The following is a 23,671-nucleotide window of genomic DNA, read 5'->3' on the forward strand; positions in this document are numbered from 1 at the left end:
TATCAGCTGACGTTAGCTAGTGTTAATATCACGCAGCAGTGACAAATGTGCTATTGCAGGGTGTTGGTGTTTTTTTTTAAAAAGACGGTGCCTTAAAATGTCTATTGAGGCACCGTCTTTCATCAAGTGATTGAGCCCATGACCCACTGACAAATTTACATGAAAAATCTTGCATTTACAGCATCTTGGCATTTGTGTCATCGTGCTCAACATTAGTGGGCAATCATGCTCCAAAGGGTCGTGGATGCCCTGGAGCCTATCCCAGCTATCACTGGTCAAGAGACAGGTTGCTAATCTATCACAGGACTAACTCAGAATGACAAATAAAGATTCAAACTCACATGCATTTTAGATTCTTCAGTTAGATTCTTCAGGCATGTCTCCTATTCTTATATTCTTCTTATATGTTAAGTAACTCTGTTTGATATTTTTACATTTGACATCACCTCTTATTAACCAAAGCTCTGATACACCTGGGCTCGTATTATTTTAACAGAAAAGCCAATAGAGCACCATTTTCAAAGGGAAAGTCGGGCTTTAATTATCAAAAGAATTATGAGAAGGCCCACCATGGCACTACAGCAGATGTGACTGAGATCCAAATTAGTACCTGCATTATCCAGATTGTTTCTTTAACAGCCATATGGGACCTAGGCTTGTTTTGTTTGAGTCACCAAATGGCGTACGTCTGAAATATGCTTTAACAGGATTTGCGTCCAGAGCGAAATTAATTGAGCTTATGTTGCGTCTCAGTCCAAGAATACTTCAGAGCACTCGTGGCGGTCGCTCTTATGGCTGCAAGCCTTTTATGGCCCGTGGTCCGGACTTCATTACTCACCCAATGAGTTTATTTAGAAACCTGTTTCGCCCTCTCTTCCTCTGATGTTCCCCGCCTTAAAATTACGCTGCTGGGATCAAAATAGATCCGCTCTCGTTCAAGCAAACAAAGTTCAAGACCTGCCTGTATGTGCTGCTAATATGCGATGTCCCACCCCTGTTGTTCCTTCAGCCAAATGTTCCGCCTGAGAGCCATGAATCAGCCTCACTCAGACGGGACGAGTGACGGTGACATCAGCGTCAAAATATAGCAGCGTTGCCTACATCGGGCTTGAAAGCATTAAGCAGAAGAAGCATCTCTGCTGCCGTCCAGCCTCAACCGCAAACACACCCGTGCTGCACCAGCAGTAACCTCAATGAAAGCCATTAAATCCCCAAAATGACATGGAACACATGTTGTGCATCTTCTGCATCGATAACTATAAAAGTTGAGAAGATGTTGGTGCTAGTATTCTGCTAGTAATCTGTAAAATAGCCAAGAAAACTGTCTTATGTAACCACCTTAATCAGAATCTGTATTTTCAACTGAACTGACAGAGGGGGCCGTAAACCTCTGATAATCAATTCAACAGGAAAATATTAGCGCCTAACAATCACGCAAACGCTTGACCTGACCACGTCTCTCCTGGATGTAATAAATACATTCTCTCTGCGCATGTTCACCCTACGTGGAGCAGGTTACGTGACGAATTTCCAGGAGGGCCCGACACAAAACAATGAGTTGTTCAAACAGGTGTTTGATAAGACGAACAAACAAGAACCCGAACATACTGTTTCTTCTGTTTTATTTCTGGCAGGTTTGACGCTCCACGCCTGGCAGAACCGCTTCGCACGTGGCTAAAAAGCAGCAGGGCATGTAAAAGCATATATCCTATCAGATACCGGTTAAGTAGGAATGGGTTGAAGACATATTGTCCACGTTAGCACAGCCTGGAGTTCTTGCGAAGTCTCCAGAAGATGCTTAATTTAAATACTTGTGGTGTTTGTCGAAAGAAGAACTTCTTACCAATCAACATTTAACAATTCGCACTTAGCATCTTATCTAATCTTGCCCTTCTTCCACTGTAAAGTGGAGTTAAAAATAAGCCTGAGCAGGGAAATGGCCTTTTTGTTTGGCAGGGATAGAGAGATGATGGCTTTTTACTGGCAGATAGCTGTTCTAGCCTCCGGGGATCTGGCCTCGGGACTAAAACGGCAACAGAAAAGCCCACAGTCGATACGAGCCAGTGCACCTGCATAGGATAACACCCGTAAACCTGGATACAGCCACTTTCACATTCAGTTTAACCTCTGCTGCTCTAAAACACTGCGACTTTTGAGCTGATGGACTGATACTTTTAAATGTGTCGTTTTGAGGCGCACTGCCCTTGACAGGTCCCGCTATACGTTTAATAGTCTTTCCATGTCTTCTGAGAGCATAAGCACACACACGTCTGAATAACAGGATATGGGACTTAGCTCATGGAAAGAGTAAGAAGACAGTGCTTTATAGCCCTTAGGCCGGAACACAGATCAAGTACATCTAGTGAAAAAACATTACAAATATACACTTTAATCATTTAGAAGATTTGTTTTTTCCAAATCCTAAACTAGAGTTGGGCCATATCACCCAAAATAAACTGAATCACCAGGGGTTTCTATGAGATTTATGTCGGACAGAGACAAACAGAAGCACTGAAAGCATTAAAGGTTTGCAAATTCACAGCAAACATCATGTCGAAATCTTCCTCCTTAGCTGGAAAGCGCCGGCATAATCCAGCTAGTCTCTGATCGCCAGCACGGCGCATCAAAAATGAAACGCTACACTGACAGCTAATTCACTTACATAAGAGCCTCAGCTGAGGCATGAATTTTAAAGTGCACCAACACAGAGAAATACAAAGAGTAAACACACAACCAGAGAACACACGAGGGGGTGAAAAAGCCTATGAATTTCAAATCACACTTTTTAAGCCCGAAAAACACACTGTATTAACATGGCATAAAACATAATCTAGACTGCAGTTATTGTAAAATATATTCTGCGCTTCAGGGGATTTTGTTTTATTTCAGTGGATTCCTCAGACACACTGTGAAGATTTCCCCCCGCACATCATCTCCAGAACGCGCAAACACAGATCAAGGAACTATGATCAACACCCCAGACGACAGTGTAACTCTTCCAGAAGTATTTTCGGAAACACGCCACTTTGGATTTATTCTTGAATCGAGACAGACCGTTCTGCTCTTCCTCTTTACATGAACCACTGTTTCCAGCATGTATGTTTTCTTAGCTTTGTTCATTGACATAGGAGAACTGCCCACACACACACACACACACACACACACACACACACACACACACACACACACACACACACACACACACACACACACACACACACTCAGGTTTTTCCTAATCCCCGTTGCCACATATTGACTGACAGTCAATGCGCTACTGCTGCTTTTCAGCGACGGCGACTATTACCAGGCTGACTGACAGGCCAATTGACAGCAAAATAAACAACATCGACTGGAGGTTGATGGATACAGATGGATCAGTGCTAACGAGAACCTTTTCCCTGATGTGCACACACACCAGAGAATGGGACTTATTTCAGACAGTGGCTCATCAGTATCTCCTTAACACATTCTTTAAGCTCCTTTGTTTGAGACAAAGATTAACAAACGTGCTCTCACATTTGAATTTCCCCCTGCTCACGCGTCCGCGCTCATTCAGAAACAGGTCACATGAAAGAAAATAAAGAGGGCAGTTTGAGACCACGGCATATTCTGTATTTTACAGTATGTTACCAAGGTAACAGTGAAGCTGAGCGCACTGTGAGTGACAATCATACTATTATTAGTCACAAGGCTCCTGTTTTCACAGAGTGAATGAGACATGGAGAGACATTTATGGATCCAGGACTGTAGATTTCATGCAGCTTTTGGATGGACTCTGACAGAGGCTCAGGCACATAATGGTTCTGATCCAAAGTATAACTTACACACTTGGCCAAAAAGACACACACACACACACACACACACACACACACACACACACACACACACACACACTACTAAAACTCATATATATTCATCTGTCTAATCTCAAACGTGAGCTACATTAATAATAAACGGCGACAAGCTGCTTTGCCAACAACCAATCAAGAAGTAAAAATAAAAGGAGTTGCAGCAGCGATGAGATAAACGCATGAATGATATTTTCCAGATCAGGTTGACTTGGCTTTGAATGACTCTGGTGTCCGTCATGTCCAAACAGATGAAGACGAAGAAGAAGAACGAGTAGAAGAAGCACTAAGTCCTTGAGAGGTCCAGCAAAGTGTTTTACAAGTGTCCTTTTAAAACAGATTTTCCTATTAGTTCTTGTAATGATCTTATTAGTCTGGATGAAATCATCCTGATGTTCTTTCTTAAATATCATTAATATTATTTGTGGCAGACCCAATGAGTCTGTGAAGGTTTAAGGTTACCAGTTAATCTGGGCTGAACCTCAGCACAGCACAATGTCTGGACGTGATTTCTCCCTCGATTGACAGTAGGGGTGAATCCGGGGATAAATCTACCCAAAACTCCCGCAGTCTGCGCCCAGCATACCACATCTGTTTTCCTCACTGGATCAGAGGCCTTGCAGAGAGATGCCACGACGTGTCTGCCAGGAGTGAACCTCTTTTTTTCTGCGCTGTTTTTCACTGAAGCTATCACTACCTTGGCAGGCTAATTCAATTCATTACAGCTAATTGTGTCAGCGTAAGACACAGCGAGTTTCCACCATGCGGAGTACTGTGGGTCCTCACAGAGTTAAGCCATCTGTTTGGTTTTCTGTAAGCCGTCTCTCTTTCTGAGACAGAGCAAAGTTGGCAGGTAGCTAGATTTCTTTTCATGCCTTTGTTTGCAACATCCAGTTAGCACATACTTTCAGATTTAAAAAAGGAAGCAAAGTGGAAAATACAAGTGAGTAGTTATAGGAGTAAAAATTATTACAACACAAGAGAACTAGAAGATGATCCATGAGAAAAAGCTCTTCTGTAAAGGTCAGCTTTAAGGCATGATTTAAAGTTTGGTAATGAGTTCCACAAATGCGGAGCTCAGAAATATCCTGTTTTCTGTGTGAAGTGGGAACTGTGAGCAGGGATTTACCTGACAACCACAATCTGGGCTGATAGGGACTAGATCTATAATGTAGGAATGTAGCAATGCTTTGTGGGGCTTAAAAAAAAAATATTAGTAATCTGTTCTATGCTGGTGGCCAATGGTTATGTCTCTAGGAATTTCAAGTCAAGTTTTTACAATATTCACAAATTTGAGAAAGCAGGATTGTATGATGTTGTGTTTTGTCCACCATGTCAAAAAGAGACTCAGATTGCTGAACACTTGAGCGGTAACATTTAAGGACAGATTCCCAAATAACAAGGTAAGCCTTGAATTGAGCATTCCTCCTGCGTTTGGCAGTGGCAGAAAAAAACAACCTCAGATTTTTGCATCACTGAGAAAATTTAAATGATTAATGTCAGAAAGACAATGATGCGAATTTGTGTAAGCCACCATCAGACAGTGGCATATAAGGTTGTATATCGTCTACATAGCAGTGAACATCTATGCCATGTATTCGCTTTCGAAAGAAGCAAGGTGAAAGTTTGTTGGAGCAAAGCCTCTGGGGAAACATGGCTACCCAGTCGCAACAGATTCATAGTGTAGTCATCTTCCTCTGTCAGGGTTCAGCCATCTTCTGTTGAAAGATTAACGGGAGCCATCACCATCTAAGGATTCACTTAAGTAATCAATAGAGTTATGAATATCTCTTGGCGTGGTACAACAGTAATGCAATTATCCCCCTTTCCTCTGGCCCATAGAACAGACTGTGGGCACCACATGTCCTCATATAGATCACTTTCTGTTTAAATACAAAGTCACTCTGAAGGCAAACTGCCAAGAGCATGTGCATTTACACACAAGTAACACAAGAACATATTTGTGCCCACACATCGACAGCAGGGAGTGGCATCCCTCTGTGGCCAATAACACAATACACATGAGAAAATAAGCTTTCAGGAGGAAAGAAGCAGGAGGTGAGTGTGTGTGTGTGTGTGTGTGTGTGTGTGTGTGTGTGTGTAGAGTAAACAGTAGATCACTGTGGTGTGTTTATCTTTGTGTGTATGCAAGCCAAAGCTTTTCTTGTGACACAGGGACTCCATGAGACACCTTGTCCTTTGTCCCTTGCCCAAACTACTGCACATTACTGCATGACAAGGTGGAACATCATTTCCAAACTGTGACTTAGGTGTGTGGTCTGTAAGTGTCCACTAACAAATAATTCTCTCACTGTTTGTCAGAACAAAAAAAAAAAAAAAAAAAAAAAAAAAAGATCTTTCCCTTCACATATTCAAACTGTAATATCTCTGGGTCTAAATATATTTTCTTGTTTTTGGGTTAGATTGATGTTTGCCAGGTTTCACGTGACAGACTGAGTCATGTGACTGAGCATATAGGCTGAAAACTGCAAATCATCATTTGCTACTATACAACCTTCGGCAGTGTTCATGTGGGGGCTGAGTCATCAGCCATGAGAGTCTTTACAGGCACTTAACACTGAACTACTGTGTGTGGACCAATCAATGATAGTGGTCAAAGAGGTAAAACGAGTCACACGAAAGTACAGTCACATAGCAGTATCCGAAGAACAAACTGAAAGAAGCAAAGATGTCTTGAAGATGTTTCAAAGATCTATCTACAGGTCCAGTTGCCCTAGTTTCAGTTGCCTTTGCCTCAATCTTTTGATCAAGGGCAACTGTCTGATCATCTAGACTTTAGCTTTTTTGGATATAGTACGACCTGTCACACGGTGGTGCAACCCAGACCTTGGCTCCTTGGTTTGATATGTGATACAAGGCAGTCATTGCTCCAGTACTTGGTACCATTGGTGCTACTCACAGCTTTGCAGTCGCACGTCTTCCAGAAGTCTACTGCCACTTCTGCCAAACATTACGTGAACTGGGACCGTAGGCTGTACTGTTGTTGGTCTTTAGCGTAAGCACTGCAGTGGGGCTTCGTCACACTCACTGTGGTAAACTTTCCCCTTCGGGTTCGAGCCAACCTTTCAACCAACATTCAACCTACGTAGAGAGTCATTACCCTGGAAAGGCCCGTTTGATAATTCTCATAATCTGAGATACTCACAGGACACATAACCATAAAAGGAATTTTCTGTATAGCAGGATTTTACTGCTTCTGTGGTGTTGGGAGTCACTGGTTTCATAGTTTTCCTTACTCCCCAGTGGTAAGTGTCAGTTCTTAAAATATCAGTGGAAGAACAGGATCCTTATTTGTACGGTAAACATCCTCATGACCTGTTAACGTAATACATTGTGAAGTTAAGAACAATCCACACAAACATAGTGACGTCAGTGAAGATATTCATCTTGTTTAAAGTCCTGGACTCCTTAAGTCTGGCTTTAGGCCAGACAAATTTTACATTCCTAGTGAGGTTGAAAGCTTTTAAAATCACCACATTTAAAAGCTTTTCAACCTCAGTAGGAATGAAAAGTTGTGTGGTATGTGTAAAAGGTGTTGTATTTTCATCTAGCATTTGTGTGGAACCGCTGCTCAAACTAGACAAGCTACAATTATCACTTAAAGATTACTTAGGAATCAGGAAGGAAGGCTTCTGCAAGTGTACCTACTAAATGTTTAACTCCATGAAAAACTACCTGGCAAAGCACACTCCAATTTAAATAATCTATAGCTCAAGGAATAAGATGATCATCATAAATTTATAACCTCTGTCAGGCCATTTTTCAATCATCCATAGACAAAAGCTGAATCAACAATAAAATCAATAAAGAGAAAACACGATTAGCTGCAGCTTTAGATGTTTTACTGTCAAGATGTCTTGATGTTAGATCAAGAGAAGTGTGAGTGACACGAGAATGTGCACATTTTGTGACTCTAATTATCTAAGTGAATTAGTACATGTAGACTAGTCGGCTGGTGGGTGGGGAACGGGTAACATGACACCCTGTGTGTGGCAATAGTCAGTTTCCAGTTTTACTACAAGTGGGCTCCAGCATCAATAATAGATGACAGAGGAAAGGATGTAGGATGGCTGGAAGAGTGATATGTGCGACTTAAATTTAACAGTCAATTAGTGGATATGCAGATCTGAAAGTTTCCTCTTAAATGGATGTATTTGCATTTTTAGTGTTTACTGTTTAGTTATGTGCAGAAAGCAGGAGAGGCGCTGTACGTATAGCACAGACATTCAGACACACACGCTGTCACAAATAGTGTATAAATTCAGCGAAGACAGCCACTACCGTGTTCTCCTTCCAGACAACAACAACAGAGGAAATAAGTCGCGAGTTGTCACTCCAAGCCAATCCCAGCCACTCTGCCCTGAGCGCGCTCTGCCATTTATAGGTCTACAAAGTGGGCCAAATGAAAAAGAGAGCCGCAGTGACAATGACACAGGATGATATGTAAAACTGGAGCACTGGAGGGAGAAAAATGGAAACGTGGAGAAGGAAAGAAGCAAAAGCTGACAATGAGTAAGTAAAAAAGCTCAGTAAAGTGTCTGTTTTGACCGTGAGGGCAGTACTGAGGAAGCTCTACGTCCCACAACAAAGCAGCACATATGGAATCACTTGGAAACTCTCTTCCTCCTAAATTCATATACAGCTCTGTCACTCAGTTCGGTTCTATTAACGCAGAAAAACACAGTCGCGCAAGTATATTTATTTCGTGCTTTTCGGGGCCTCATTTCGATGTGCTAATATCATAAAGGTGTTTGATTCAAATTGCCCACTTGGCCTTTAGCCTTCAAAAACAAAGCAGCAGGGAAAACATTACACACCTTCAGTGTGGCCTTGTTATCTTGCTGCCAGGGTTATTTGCACAAGGTTTCTGTTGAAGTCCGACAGAATCCAGGCCTATCCAGAAAATTGCTCTGACAGAAACTACCTGGAGTGGCTGTTAAGCCATTCTGAGCCTCTCCAACATTGGAAACTTTGTGCTTTAAGTGCTTTGCTGGGGGCACAGGTTGAACTGGAAAAGCAGGAGAGTTGGATTTCTCATCTCCATTTTGCTCCCATGTAGGTACGTAGGAGGAGAATCGGGCTCAGAGCACCCTGGCTCGGATTCTGCCGCCTGTCAGAAGAAAAGAGGACGAACAATGGGCTGGAGTCGAAAGACAGAAAGAGACAATGCCGCGGCAAATAAAAGGCTTTCGAATTTCTGACAGGCTGAAAAGGCTCCGCATCACACATTTAATGACAGATTTCGGCAGATAATGGAAATCACCCATTCACATTTCTGTTAGCCTGTCCGGGATCACATTCAGACCCATCCAGAACTCAGCTGATATCACCACGATTACTTCTGAACCAAGAGGAAACAAAGACATACTGTAAAGATTAACATTTGCCGACTATGAGCCGTGATGTGTCCTGTATTTTTCCAGTCGAAGCTGTCTCTACGCTAACTTAAAGATCAGTTGTCATGGCCAAATTGAGCTTAAAATCAACCTTTATACTGTCTAGTGCGCTCCAGGCTGAACAGCATTGGGCGAGAGAGGCAGAGAGACAGAGAGAGAGAGTGAGGAAGGAATGGTCAGGGGGATAGAGAAAAGATATTAAGTGACATAAAAGAGATTTCACAGAAAGAGGGATATTACCGAAGGGCATTTAGGGAAGAGATGGAGGAAGGGGAGGGCGGCAGATCGCAACATGAAATCTGATCTTCCCCGGGAGCCTACAGTTATCCAGTCCCTCTGCAACTGGCGGCTCAACAAATAACAGACAATAAAGAGCCAGAGAAAGACAAAGCATAATGGAAATCAAATTCTAAATTGTAGTTGCATGTGATAATACATAAGTATGCATGTATTCATTGCCGTGCTTTCTGACATTTAACAAATAGCTTCCAGAAGCGGATGGATGTGCTTTTCCCCAAAATCGATTGAGCCACAGTGGAGTCGGTGTGATTTTCTCCCCGTCTTTTCATCTATGTGGACATCATCCAAACACCATCTTAAGTCATTTGCACACACATTAATATTCCTCTGTTATTACAAATATGTCAATGTTCTGAATTTTACCATATCATGTATAAAACATATCTGGTTTGGATGTTCCAAATGAAGCCTCTATCCAAATGTAGCATTTTTTAGCTAAGGCATTGGGGTATTATTCTGGGTTTAGGAGCATTCACTGGACACGTTCCTTCAGCATACAGCTGAACTGAGTTTTCACTGGACTTTTATTGATCTCCGTGAATTTCCACAACCAACTACCCCAACCGTTTGTAAGGCTGGCGTACAAGTGCGTGCCAAATCGAAAAGCTCACATTTCTTGCTGGAAGTCGAAACACACCAACTTTCAACCCTCATGAAAGACTTTTTGGTTTTTCCATGTGAGCGAGCAACCCACGAAGGTGGTGGAAGCAACAAAGGAGGGGGGGCCGCGTTAGTATTATTTTTCAAAAGCGTGGTGTGGTTTGTATCACATCCAAAGACGGCTCTAAAAAGGCTCTAAACACAAAGGGACAAGGATCAGCAGTTTGAATGGAGCTCGGGGATGAGGCATCACAGCAACCATCTTGCTGAGCTCATCTCGTCAATCTCTGAGTAACACGTGACGTATCGTATGCATCGGCTCTAAACTCACAGATGACAGTGAAAAGCAAACCTGGCCTTGGTGTTGCCCCTACATCTTCCACTTATCCAGTTCCGGGTCGTGGGGGCTGAAGGACCCTCAGGCGCTCCCAAGCCAGACAGGAGATGTAATATCTCCATCGTGCCCTAGGCCAACCCCAAGGCCTCCTTCCGGTGGGACATGCCCGAAACACCTCTAACAGGAGGCGTCCTCACCAGATGCCCAAATCACCTCGACTCTTATGTGTCCCTGCATACTGTCATTCTGTCAAGAAGTTTATAAATGTGCTGGCTCATCTGGTGAGAAGTGTCCAAAGATGTGCTACTTCCTGAACAAATTCATGAAAGGAAACATTTCGTTCAGTCATTTTTCACAGCACTCACCAGACAGAAGTAGCCAGCTGATCAGCAGCCAGTGCCACTTCACTCATTAGTTTGACAATGTGGTAATTTTATAGCCTGGCTTCCTCATGTTGCAATTTCACTGCTGCAAACCATACTAACCCTCACTATCACAGCAGGTTGGCGCCCACACACACCGGTGTCTAATAGCCTGGGCAGCTTTAAACAACTGCCATTTATTGAGCAAACCCATCAAGCTGCCCAGTGCAAACAAGGTCCAATAACATAGAGCCGGAGGGAAGGGAGAAAGAAATGAACACGCACGCTCACATAGACAGAAAGAGAAAGAAGACGAAGGAGTTGACAAGCTCGAAGGAAGCAGACGCCCGTAGTGTAGCAGAACAGGTAACAGAATCACTCGGTTATAATGACTTGTTTGTGTTGGTGCAAGTGTGTGTCCAAGACAGAGATGGGGTTCGGTTCGATGGATCCATTTTGCATCTGTTTCAGGTTAAGAAAATCACGTGGATCCACAAAGTTTAAGGATTCCCTAACAAAATCTGTAACTATCTCACGCTTAGGAATGCCCACCGCAATGGGGTCATACACTTGGCCAAAGATAATTTTGTGGACAAAGAACAGCTCCACGTAAGTCTTGGCTGAACATGATCAGTCTGTGCTGTGTGAAACCGTCTAGTGGAAATCATCTCGTCAGTATCGCCAGTCTGGATGTCCCAGTAACACTTCGTATTGCCGTCCAGTATTGTACATTGTATATCATATATCATACATCGTATAGATCCAACAATGGATATCTTAGACATTCAATGCTGTTTGCTGGTCATCTTATTTTTAGGTAGATTTTGTAGTTCTTTGACTGCAAATCTATGTCAGATTCAAGGCTACTGAAAAAAACAGGGTCCAGGCAACGTGTCTCTCTGGAGAAGAGAGACTGTCTCCATCTATACTTGTATGATAGGAAGAAGGTTTGAGAGAGAACATGTATGTATGGTTTGTGTCTGGTTTGGCAGAGGGGAAGACCAGACGAAGGGTGACGTTCTTAAACATCCGCAGCAATGGAAAGCTAATAAGGTCTTTCAGCTTTGTGGTGGAAACGACTTTAGGCATTTGTCTATCAGTGCACCATGTCTCCTCTCTACTAACTAAAAAAAAGGCTTTAAACTACAAGCTATTCAGTGAGCAAATATTTTGGACATGAACATCTTTGAATATGTCGTCTGTTTCTCTTCTATAGGCGAGGATTCATTCACGCTCACAAATATCCATTCATATCCATATCATTATCCACAAAAGGAGCTTAACTAGCCAGTAGTGGTGGGTAATAGACAATAAAATCAAATGTATTGGCGTATAACAATTGGTATCATTTGCAAGTATAATTTTCATCTCAAGATGTTTTCTTTAAAGCATTACAATAAGAGATTATTTTGTTACGCAATATTATTCAAATGACATCAGGAAGTGAAAGACGTGGGAATACGGCATTTTCACTTTAAGCTATTAAAGTCAGCTTACTATTTTCTGTGCTCTGTCCACACTAAAGCTAAATTGATTAAAGATATGACGCATGTCCAAAGGGTCAAACAACCCAACATGTAGACAGAGAGCTAGCTAGAGGGAGCGAGGCAGGAAACAAAAAAAGGCAGGGATCCTAACAGAATCATGGGAATCGACAGTCTAGTCCTGCTCCGCAGCAAGGACGCCTGCTGCTGACAGTTGGCATTGATTGTGTTGTTTTAAAGGGAACCATCAGGTAAACCCCTCTTCAACGACTACAGGGAGAGGAGGGTGGTGGTGGTGGTGGGGGGGGAGTCACCGTGACTTTGATCTGGGTCTGCTTTTCCCCTTGCTTGGCAGAAAACCCGTGGAAACAAAGACGGAAAGGTGATGCACTCCTAATTGGCTCCGAGGAAAGGAAACTAGAAGCAGCTGTTTGAATGGAGCATTGCTGGAGAGCAGATAAAGAGAGATAGTAAAAAGGGCAAAAGGGACAGATGTGGTAAACGAGAGGGGAAGGAATGACATAGGAAATTAGAAAAAGAAGGTTCTAGTAAATGAAAGATGCGCCTTAATGGTTTTTGTGTACATGCCAGTGCCGACCCTTAGGGTCGTATATAAAAACTACCGTAGGGCCAAGTGTGGTGTGGTGTGGTGTCAGATGCATTGCACAAAAGGGGAGAATATAAATGTTAATCTGATCGTTAGGCACTTTCTAATTCCCAGACTAAAGAGTGGAGATTAAGGCTTGCATGTTTGCAGGCCTAGACAGGTTTACACCCTTTAATCCGGAAGAAAAAAAATCCCCTGGCTTTCAGTTACACATGTATGTAACATGTCTTTATCTGCACCTCACATACAGGACTGAAGCCGCTCTTACGGGCTTCACAAGGGGCCTGGTCAGTTTGTAAATCTGCCTCTCGGGGACACTAATCATCAGTGCGACATCAGCCACATTTAGTAAGCATGGACGCACACATGACATGATAAAACTGATGTGTAAAACAGGCTGAGGTCTCCTTAAATGGCTAAACTAGAGCACTAGTCAATGTGGACAGATAAAGCAGAATGCTGTTCCGCTCCGGGGGCCCTGTGAGTCATAGCCGTCTTAGTCTTCGTAGATGCCATATTGTCTTGTGGTCTCAACCAGAAACCATTAACCGGGTCTGTTGTTCCATCCCACCCCCAACCTTAACCAGGTCCCTCAGAGAGCTGGTTGTGATTAATAACCCATTCAGTTAACCTAGGATCCATGGAAAACCAGAAAATACACACCAGAAAGTCATTATACTGCAAGGCCAAAGACCTGTGGTAAGCAGTAAGCAGTGGATGTTATAGCAGTTTCCCTGCACTGTGGCCAATCCAGATGACAAGCCCATTGACTGCAACAACAAGAGTTACAATCCAGAGAGCCAGGATGGCCACCGTTCAAAAGGAAAGGCAGTTACAAATGGGGAGAAAGAAGTCACCAGAAAATTTATGTGAGGGATTTTCCGAGTTTTGCTTCTTTTTTTTCTTTTTTTCTTCGCATGTGCCGTCAGTCACCAAGAGGAAAGATTGTGGCTTGATTCTTGGCATAGGAAATATACAAGCACATACAAAAAGGAGAAGAAATAAACAGAAGCAGTGAAGGGTAATTACCCTTTGGAGGGCTATGAGTGTGTGTTTATGTGTGTTTGCATTCGCATGTCTGTCTGCAGTGTCCAGTTATGATCATCCAATCTGCTTCCCTTCACTCAAAAGGTCATCCCGAATGTCCCAAACTCTCCTCAGGCCTAAGACTAACCAACAGCGGGCAGACACGTGCACGGTCCTTTTTAAACGGTTTTTCCGTGCACGCCGAGCACACACAAACACAGAGGTCTGTGGTTGAGTGTAGGGCTGTAACTGGCAACTCCGGCCCCACAAACCGAGCCAGGCAGTTTGACTCTCGTTGGGGAGTTACTGGAGCTGCTCCACCCTGCTGTCCGCTGCCAACCCGTCAACGCCACGCCGGCCTCAGTGCCAGGCTCGACTTCTACTGCAGAAACACGGGACATGGCCGCGTTATGGCCGCTACTAAAAACTACATCTATCCCCATCACATTTACGAGTCATCATATAGCTGTATTGTATTCCATACTTGCAAGGGGCTTTGTGAAACACGGCCGTGTCGTTTTGTTATACTTTATATGCGGTGACTGGTTTTGGTTCGGTCTTTCATGTGATCACTTAAACTTCACTGATTTTCAAGCTACTCCACAAAATCTGTTGCTTGGTTTTAGCACAAACAAACAATAACCAACCACAAAAACAAAGGCGTCTTATAATATGAGAGCAGACAATGTTATGGAAGACGGTACTTTTGAGACAGCATTGGCTGACTCTGAAAGAAAGCCAGAGTATTTATTTTACGCTGCGGAGACATGAAGAAACAGTCCAGCAGAGACAGCTCGAGGCTGCAGCTGTATCAGCATTACCAGAGGACACAGGATACGGCGAGGACCGTCCAGAAACGAAGCTGCCAAGAGCAAACAGTGACTGGTGGCAGCTTTACTCGCACTGCTCTCAGCTGGCGACACCATCACCGACACAAGCCACACGTATGTTGCTAAACATTGCATGGAAAATGTCCTCAACTGGACAAAACTGTGCTTGGAAGCTACACGGCCATAAAGATAAATTGGAAAAGACAACAAAAACCAGCAGGACGGAGAGAGCATATGTGCTTTAGTCACACAATGCTAATTATGGCCGACAAAGTAACCGCTACAGGCTAGGGTGGTGATGTGTTGCAAAGTTAAATTTGTGTTGTTTTTTTTCTAAATGTTTACACTATTAGCATGACATCTTTCTACCCAAGTGTAGTGTCATTCAATTTGTGTCATTTTGTTCCGGTCAAACAGTGATGTAATGTTATTTCAGGCGCCTTTACTTTTTATAAGTAACAAATAACAAGCCGGCACACCCAGGTAATTGGGTATCCTGGTATCCTGGTATATGTAGGCATCGCGATGCATGCTGTGCAAGCAAAACAACTCTCGGCTAGGCCTTTTAAGTTGAAGTAGCAAGAACCGAGGAGTGTAAGTGTACAACTATTACCATCAACACTGGTCACATGTCCGCAAAGTAGTATTTATAGAAGTAGTAAGTAGGGTAGCTATAGTCAAAATAGCACTGCATACTTCACAATATTATGTGGCTTTATAATGTCCACCATGGTACAATTACACAATCATACAAATCTCTTTTTCTCAGTAAATAAGTTTTCATCCATAGCTGAGCCCCGTAAATGGAACAAAAGGTCAGTTTTCTGCCCGCACAATTGGTCTGAGCAGGTTGCACTGGCTCAATGAAAGGGTTGAGCACCCAGCTGGCACGAAAGGCAGATCCGCTTCCACTCTCCAACTCCACCTCTTCTCCTTACCCTCCCATGTTTCTCTCCTCTGCTTCCACCGCTCAGGGCTCAACCCGGGAGCCTGCAGCTCCTAAGCGCAGGCAGAGGTAAGCAAGGCTTTCGCTGCCAAGCTCACTCAACTACACTGGCTGAACGCGGGCCTTTAAAGAGCCGCCGTCACTCCCCACCCCGTGTAAAAAGAGGGGGGTCATTGTGCCACACCAGACCACTGTACAGCATTCAGTTTCCATCTTGTGGCTTCTCCCCGTATGAGTACACGTGCAGAACGACGTGACGCAAAGGCCAGTACTGGACGTACACGGGGCGGCCTAGATATAGCGCGTAACGGGGCTGTCGTCTCCATTGATTGCTTGTTGGCTGGTGCGGCCGGAGGAAAACCTGTGAGACAGTCCAACACACAGACACACAACCAACTCCAGTCTGACGTCCTAGGCGCACAGTGAGAGTGTGTGTTCGGCAGCATAGCAAGATAAATTTAGAAAAAGACCCTGATATGATACACAGAGTAACACTGACGGCATAATCTAACATGATCTAATAATGTGCATGCAAGCACACGTACGCTTGACGTGCAAAAGACTTTTTAGACTTCAACAGCTGTTTCAGGCAGTGGTACGTATGGCTGCACCAAGCTTTGTTTATATAGTTTGCTGAGGATGTGGGAAAAAAAGTAGCTGCTAATAAGCCTTCAAGCAGTTTCTAAACCGGATGGTAGCTACTTTTAGACAATTTAAAAAGAGTCTTAGCTAATCAGGAAAGTCATTTCTAAATAGGCTGGTAGGCAGCATCTGTAACTCCCATTCATTTCTGAATGTCATTATTTTACTGGAGAAATATGCGTCTTCATTTGCCAAGAGTGAGTGGATAATGTCTGGTTATGCTGGTGTACCTACGGCATGGATGTGACACGAAACCATAAATCAGGCTCTCTCTTATGCAACTATTAGATACATATTCACTTTTAAAACACTTGTGTTCTTGCTCAAAATACTAAGCAGAGCGAGTTTAACCAGCTCAGACCACTAGCACCAATTGACAACTTTAAATCCAGATTATGGACCCCTGAACGCCATTATTCAGGAGGTGAGAAGCTTAAAACAACCTAAGGGAACAGGGGGAGCGCCGAAAAAAAAAAAAAAAAACTACCTTTGCATAAATCAAACACACGTGTATAACCAAATAAGAGTGCTGCGTTTTTGAGCTGCGAAGCGACTGAATTATGTCTTTCAATATTGAATTACCTGAATGTACATGCGAGAGCATCGAAATGAATTCTGTAGCGGTCACTAGCCACATGAGAATTCATCATGCGGACAGGACCGTGCATCACGAGGTTTCTCCAAAAACCTGCGGAAGCATTTCGTCTACAAAGAGTTTCAATAAATAACCCTGAGGCCAGAAAAGCGAAAGCCTAAAAACTCAGTCGAGGCTGAGGGAGTTGGAGTTTGCGGACAATGCAGCCATTGAAGCTTTCCCCCCGTTTTTCGCTGCTTTGGTATCGCCCGTCGCCGGAGACGCAAATCCGCAGGTATTCACTGGTTTGGAGGCAGATTTCCACTCAAGATGAATGAATGGAAACAACGTACGGAGGGTCAGCCCACATTTTATTATGGGAGGCGGTGAAAGCTCCTTTTCTCCAGTGAACTGACCACACTTTTGCTGGGTGAACTCTGGGCAAGGCCACCGGACGGACCCGTCGGTGCTGCAAGACGCCCACCTCTACACAAACCGCTTATTGATTCCCCCTCGTCTTACGTGTGCACGTCCTGTCCTCTTTTACGGAGATGCAAGCCTAGACAAAAACTAAACTCATTGTGATGCTAAAAGAGACATTAGTCATGTAACTCTGCATGAATGATCAAATGTTTGACGTAAGACTGCTGTGCTCCCGTTCTGTTCAGTTCGGTTAGAATATGACTAGCTGGCAGCTGAAGCCTTTGCCTCTAAACATGTCTGGCTGATTTCTTTTTGTTTGTGTGAGTCTGCGCGCCAAGCTTTTCCCACTGAACGACTCTCAAAGTACAGATATTTATTTTAATCTTTAACTCATGTCTTTCTGGTTTTCTCAGCATGCAGCGCTTTTCATCCTACTTTAAATGAACAAACCAAAGCATGAAGCAATTACGAGGAAAGAACTGCTTCTTCCCCCTGCACTCCTGAACGTTATTATGTCAGGCTGCAGCGAGGGAGCGCACACACTGCACACCTACTGCTGAAGGCAAAGCAGCCTCCTCGAGGTGGAAGAGTAAACATCAGGCATGTGTGTCTTTGTGCTCGAGCCCGAGTCTGTGTGTTTCTGTTACACAACGGGAGAGTTCTTCCCATCTGTGCCTCTTTGCAGCCCCCGCATCCCTGACCAATGAAGCGAGAAACGACAGCTCTGCCTTGCACTCTGCCTCCCTCGGTCTTCCTCAACACACCGTCCCACTCTTCGTTATTATCATCCGCCGCGCAGGAAAACACACGCTCGATTCCCCGTCCTTTGGCTGGCAAAAAAAATTAATAAAAAAAAATCTGAATGTGCACGTTGACAGAACATTCATTGTTTTCACGCGCGGTTAAAGATCGGGCCCGTCTGCCCTCAGCTTAACCCCGACCAGAAATCAAGACCGCTCTGCGGGGTGTCTAACCAACATTTTTACTTCTTATGCTCAAATTCCAGATTATCCCCACTAAATGCATCACCGTCTGCAACGCATACCCCCCCCCGCCCTCCCGCCTCCGTCCGCGCTCTTCCGGCTCGCCTAACTTCCCACAGGGCTCATTGTTGTGGAAAAGATGTTAAAACAAAGAGGGCAGACAGTGCAGCGATAATCCTAAATGCAGCAGCTGGAGAATTAGCTAGCCCTTTTTCCGGGAAGCTATCTGCGCTATCTGGGCGTGCAGCTAAAGACGCACAATCTTAATTGCTGTGAGGGCAGATAATCTGACGTGAATTGTTGATGACGTTTGACCGTTGCCCGCCATTGGGGGAGGAAATGTTAATTAAAAGCTTCTTTCACTTTCTCTTCAAGTGTTTCTAGCTTTCCCCAAACAGGATGGCCAGGGCCCGGGAGCGCATCCAGTCTGGAGAAGCGCTTCGGCCAATTCCACCAGGGCCTCTGCGCCAGTGGTTCCATTCAAATAAATGAATTATAGATGCACAGAGACCTGTTCGCCGTTCAGGATATTTAGGCAATGAGCCATATCGGGTTGCGGACAGCAGTGCTACCAAGAATAACGGCGATGTGGTCAAGGGGGGAATATTGCAACAGGAAGGTTAATCAGGGATTAATGTTACTTTCATTAGCTTGATTTTTTATTTTTTTTTGCAGGTACAGCTTCTTTATTTTTGACCTCTTCCCATCCCCCCATATAACACTGCATGTGTTTCTCTCACTATCTATCCAACTGCCTCCTCCCTTCTTTCCAGTCCATCCTGGCACCAGTCGCGGGTGCGCGATGCCAGCACCCTGCTGCCTGTCTGGTCAAACAGGGCCCCGGTTCCAAATCTGTTACAACACAGCGGCCTGCTAAAACTCTGCTCACTTCCTCGGCAGAAAGCTATAGAGGGACGACACACACCGTAATGCGCACGGCTGCGGTCCCAACCGCGCCTCGATAAACAACGCTCCATGTCTAAAAATTATGTCAAATATTTGAACTACCCGAGCGGTGTTTGGTTTTACCTCTTATGACCTGGCACGGCGTTTACAATGGAAACTTTACTGAGTAATTATGGTAAACTAAAAAAAGCCCTGCTAATGTGCTTCCCTCAGAGCACACTCCTCTGTTGTTGTGCTTCAGCCTGGTAGCCTAGCTAGCTAGTACCCATGGTTTTTAGCTCCGGGCTGCACATGTTTCTGCTGTAGTATGACAGGTGCCATCACTCAAAGGCTGCAATTTAGTGGTTAGGTATTCGGCAGATAATCGCTTGGAGAGGACAGTGGATTTCTTTTGTTCGCGTTTGTGCTGAAACTCGTGACGGGTTTTTGCCTGTGGTTCAGGGAAGAACACTTTGTGTCTCACTAAGATATAAAGCAAGACAGTCAGACACCTGTGATTTGAATTCCATACCAAGAGCTGCGGGAGTCTTCTGAGAAAGACTAGACCTGGAGCTCCAACCCCAGACTGACCACATTTATTGTTCACCCACCCGACTGACATTCCAGGAACAAGCAGAGGTGGATCTTTCATCCGTCTCCCACGCAAGGCCGTCCAAAGGACACGCAGCTCTGCATATTTGCGCGCACACACTCAAATGCACACGGTATCAATCACTTGAATGCTCGGCTGCTTTGTGGTTTTTGAGAGATTGCAAATTGCATGAGGTAGGGTCTAAAAATGAAAAAAGAACAAATGGAACATAATTCCAGCATGACTAAATTACACTCATTCACTTTTCCCTCCTCCACACACAACAGGCGAGACTCTGTTTCTGTGCAGGCTCTAGGGTGTCCTTCGCACTTCAGCCCGCCTGCCTTCCAACACAACACAGATTAAACATAGCACTCACCTAGGTGGTCTCCATGGAAACTGTTGTCGTGGGATGTTCTGCCGTGGGGCATGAGGTCGTGGTGGGCAGCAGGTGGCCAGATTTGACCAGTCTTGCGAACGCTCACGATAGTGGCCTCGGACATGACCACATGGCCCCCCTGCTGCCGGTGATGACGCTTCTGGGACTGCGGCGTCGGAGGGCTGCTGCTGTCGAAGGAATGCTGAGAATTCTGGGAGTTCTGGGACGGCGAGCGGCTCTTCTCCCTGAAGGGACGGCGGAAGGCCGTGGTGGGGCTGGGTGAGACATGGCTTGACTGGCCCGAGGAGAAGTCCTCCTCACTGGACGTCAGGTTCTCGTTTGAGCTGCAGTCTGGCGTGTAGCCGCCGCCTCCTCCGACGTCCTCGAAGCTACCTGGGGAGTAGGAGCGGCGTGGCCATGTCAGGAGGTGGTCGTCGGCACCCCCGTGATCTCTCATCGTGACTCCGCTGCCGCTTCCGCCGCCCCCTCTTCCATCTCCGCTGCCACCTTCGCCCATCATCACCCCACCGACGTAGACGCTGGAATAAGCCTGGAACTCGGAGGGCTGCCACGGAGGGGGCGGAGGTTTGCCCCCGTTGGCCCTGCCTGTATGTCTTTGGTTGGGCTCTCCATCCTCATATTCCGCATCGTAGCCGCAGGTGCTTTCAGTGGACCGTCCTCGATACACCGGCCTGGCGCGGAGCTCTCCTGCCACCGTCGCCAGATTACCTGGGAGAGAGTGTAGAGATCTCTTTCTCTCCATCTGCATGGCCTGGCTGCCCAGCGAGCTGATCTTATCGGACACGTCGCGGTCGTTGACCCTGACCAAACCCCTCTCGTGGTGGAATTCCATGTTGCTGTAGAACGGAGGTGGCGGTGGCGGCAGCTTCTCCTGGCCTTTAGCTACATCACCCGCAGAGTGAGAGTTGGCGCGTTTGATCCTCTCAAAATTCGACCTAAGAGCTGCCACGCCAAGTCCCATCCCCAGCTTGTCCTTGGGGTCAGAGGGCAGCTCCTTGTCTGGGGGTGGAAGGGTGGGCCTCCGGGGCGACACCGAGACACCTCCTCTCTGCTTGGACGGCGACAGGCCGTCCAGGTTATCGCAGGATGTCGACTCGGCTTGCTGGGGTATGTCAAACGCCGACTCCAGGCCGTCGCCGTGGGAGGCCGACTTCCTGGCCGGCGGAGGCCTCGGTTTAGACCTGCTGCTTCCATCCCCTCCGAGAGGCTGATAACGATTCCTATCCCCGACGACCACGCTGCCGCCACCGCCATATCCCCCACCACCTACTCCGACTCCACCAGTCTCCTGCATGTGGGGCTGCTGGGATTGAGACTCTGCACCCTGTGTGGCTGCAGGGTCCATCCCCTCATTCAGCGGGGTCTTCCTGAAGCCCCACCGCTGTTTGTCATAGCTCTTCCTCTCTTTGGCCAGGAGGGTCTGCAGGTAGATCATGCGGAAGCGCTCCTTGTTCACCTCCTGCTCCAGGCGCCTAATGGACGCTTTGCACTTCTCCAGCTCCTGCTCGATGCCTCCAACAGACCGCAGCTCCATCTTGGGGGGTTCCGACTCCGGGAATTGTGCCTTCCACGCCTCAATGAACCCAACAGGCTCCACCATATTGTGCCTAATTATTTCTGTGGTCAATCCCGGTTCACGCACACACAGACGCACAGATGGGGAAGATGTCAAGTGCGCACAGTTTTCTCTTTTTTATTTATTTATATTTTATCAGTCCAGCTCGCCACAGACTCTTTGTCGACAACAATGGCCACCTCCAGTTGAAAAAGCGGTGACAGTGATTATAACAGGCCTTTAGGTAACCCGTTCACTGACACGCCGTCTAATTGCTGACACTTGTCGTAGGTTGCGCAGTCGCAACAATACATCCCATTCTGAACAAGAGAAACCGGCTGTTCAGTCAGTGGGAAAACAGGGAATGTGCCAAAGACAAAAAAGCAATAAGAAGCTGTAGCAGAACTCATTTTCCTCGTGCATTATTCCAGAAAAAAAGGCCACTTTGAAAAAACGACTGAAGAAAAAAAAATCTGTGTCTTCGAGGGGTGACAGTGGGGGTCTTGTTCCCGGGGGGGAGAAAGAAAAATAATGATAAAGTGTTTTAATCCTGCTCGGTTTACTCACTGCCTGTGTCTGCCATCCAGGGCTCGTAAGTGATAGCCTGTCCGTTCACTCTCACCCATTCATATGGCTGTAATCCCAGGTGCCGCTGCCGCTGCTCCGGACCCAGCGCCTTTGTACCAGCAGCCTGGAGAATGGATAAAAAAGCGCAAAACGCAAAGCGGCGGCGACAACATCTGAGTTCCTCGAGGGGAAGCGGAGGGATCCGGCGCGAGTCAAACCATTGGTTATCCCATTTTCTTTAAAAAAGAAAAAAGAAAATTAGTTTTTTTTTTTTTTTTTTGTTCACGGCGCCTTCTTGGTATTGTTGGATTTTCGCGATACCTTCCAGATTTCGTGGCGGCCGTGGTGATGGTGCGCTCCCGTCTGATGAGGAGAAGGGCTGTGAGAATGGGAGGGACCGGAGTGACAGGGAGCCTCGCTGGTTAAAGAGACAGAGCATGGATGCAGTCAGCCCTCGACTGAGCGTTAATCCTGGTTTGCTCTCAAACTTTTGCACAAGTCCCAATTTAACCAAACATATTATTATTATTTTCTAGTAGTAGTAGTAGTAGCAGCATATAGTCAAGTCAGCAAGCTCCAAATCCTTCCAAGTGTATGAAGGAACATAAACTTACCAGTAGATATTCCAGATGTTCCCACCTTCTTGTATTTATTCCCAGTAAAAACTATCAACACGGGTTATTATTCAGAGAGAGAGAGATCACACATCAATACAGTACATCACTACCCAGGGGCCCCTTTACTTGTCAGGCAGGTGTAACTGATCATGGAGGTGTGCTGCAATTTTAACCTAACACTGCCCCCTAGTGGAGAACTGTTGTGCACGGTTAACTCGAAACGTGCTTGATCGTTCGCACGGTTTCATTGAGCCGTCTGTCGGAAAATGTTGAAATTGCGGAGTCACATTATGGATGAAAGGTGTAGAAATTGCACAGAAAGACAGAAAGGCACAGCTCCTCATTTTTAGGGAGTCAAAAGCGGTACGGCAATTGATGAAACATCTTTGTTGAGCATCTGGAAACAATGGACAGCAGCTAAGAAAGAGTTTGATCAGGTTGATGTTGTAAAATGTTCTATATCCTTACCTTCAAACGCTTGTTTTTCTTCTTTATGCTTTAAGTCCTTGATCTTCTCCTTACATTTAATCTTTGTCTCATCTATCCAGGCTTTTTAGACGTTTTTGTCAAAGTCTAATCTGGCCTTTGTGTTCTTAAGGCTCAGAAATGGTTTCATCTTGTAGTGAACCCTTTGTATTTGCAACCATGAATGCTTCTCTATATTGTAGACTTGGAT

General features: G+C 45.3%; 1 protein-coding gene across 2 annotated transcripts in view; it reads right to left on the minus strand.

Moving 5' to 3' along the window:
* Window positions 1-22,766, minus strand: part of bcr (BCR activator of RhoGEF and GTPase) — a 79,853-nt gene extending 57,087 nt beyond the window's left edge. Inside the window, exons 1-2 of one of the 2 annotated variants that reach the window (XM_047569190.1) lie at window positions 22,700-22,733; window positions 20,236-22,614 (exon numbers count right to left, since the gene is read on the minus strand). In XM_047569190.1, coding sequence (XP_047425146.1) covers window positions 20,236-21,856 — 1,621 coding nt within the window. In that variant the 5' untranslated portion in view covers window positions 21,857-22,614; window positions 22,700-22,733. Of the gene's footprint in view, window positions 1-20,235 lie in introns of both variants that reach the window. The other variant, XM_047569189.1, reaches the window with a different exon arrangement.
* Between the last annotated feature and the right edge of the window lie 905 nt (window positions 22,767-23,671).

The sequence above is a fragment of the Mugil cephalus genome, chromosome 19 (assembly GCF_022458985.1).
Source record: "Mugil cephalus isolate CIBA_MC_2020 chromosome 19, CIBA_Mcephalus_1.1, whole genome shotgun sequence".
NCBI lineage: Eukaryota > Metazoa > Chordata > Actinopteri > Mugiliformes > Mugilidae > Mugil > Mugil cephalus.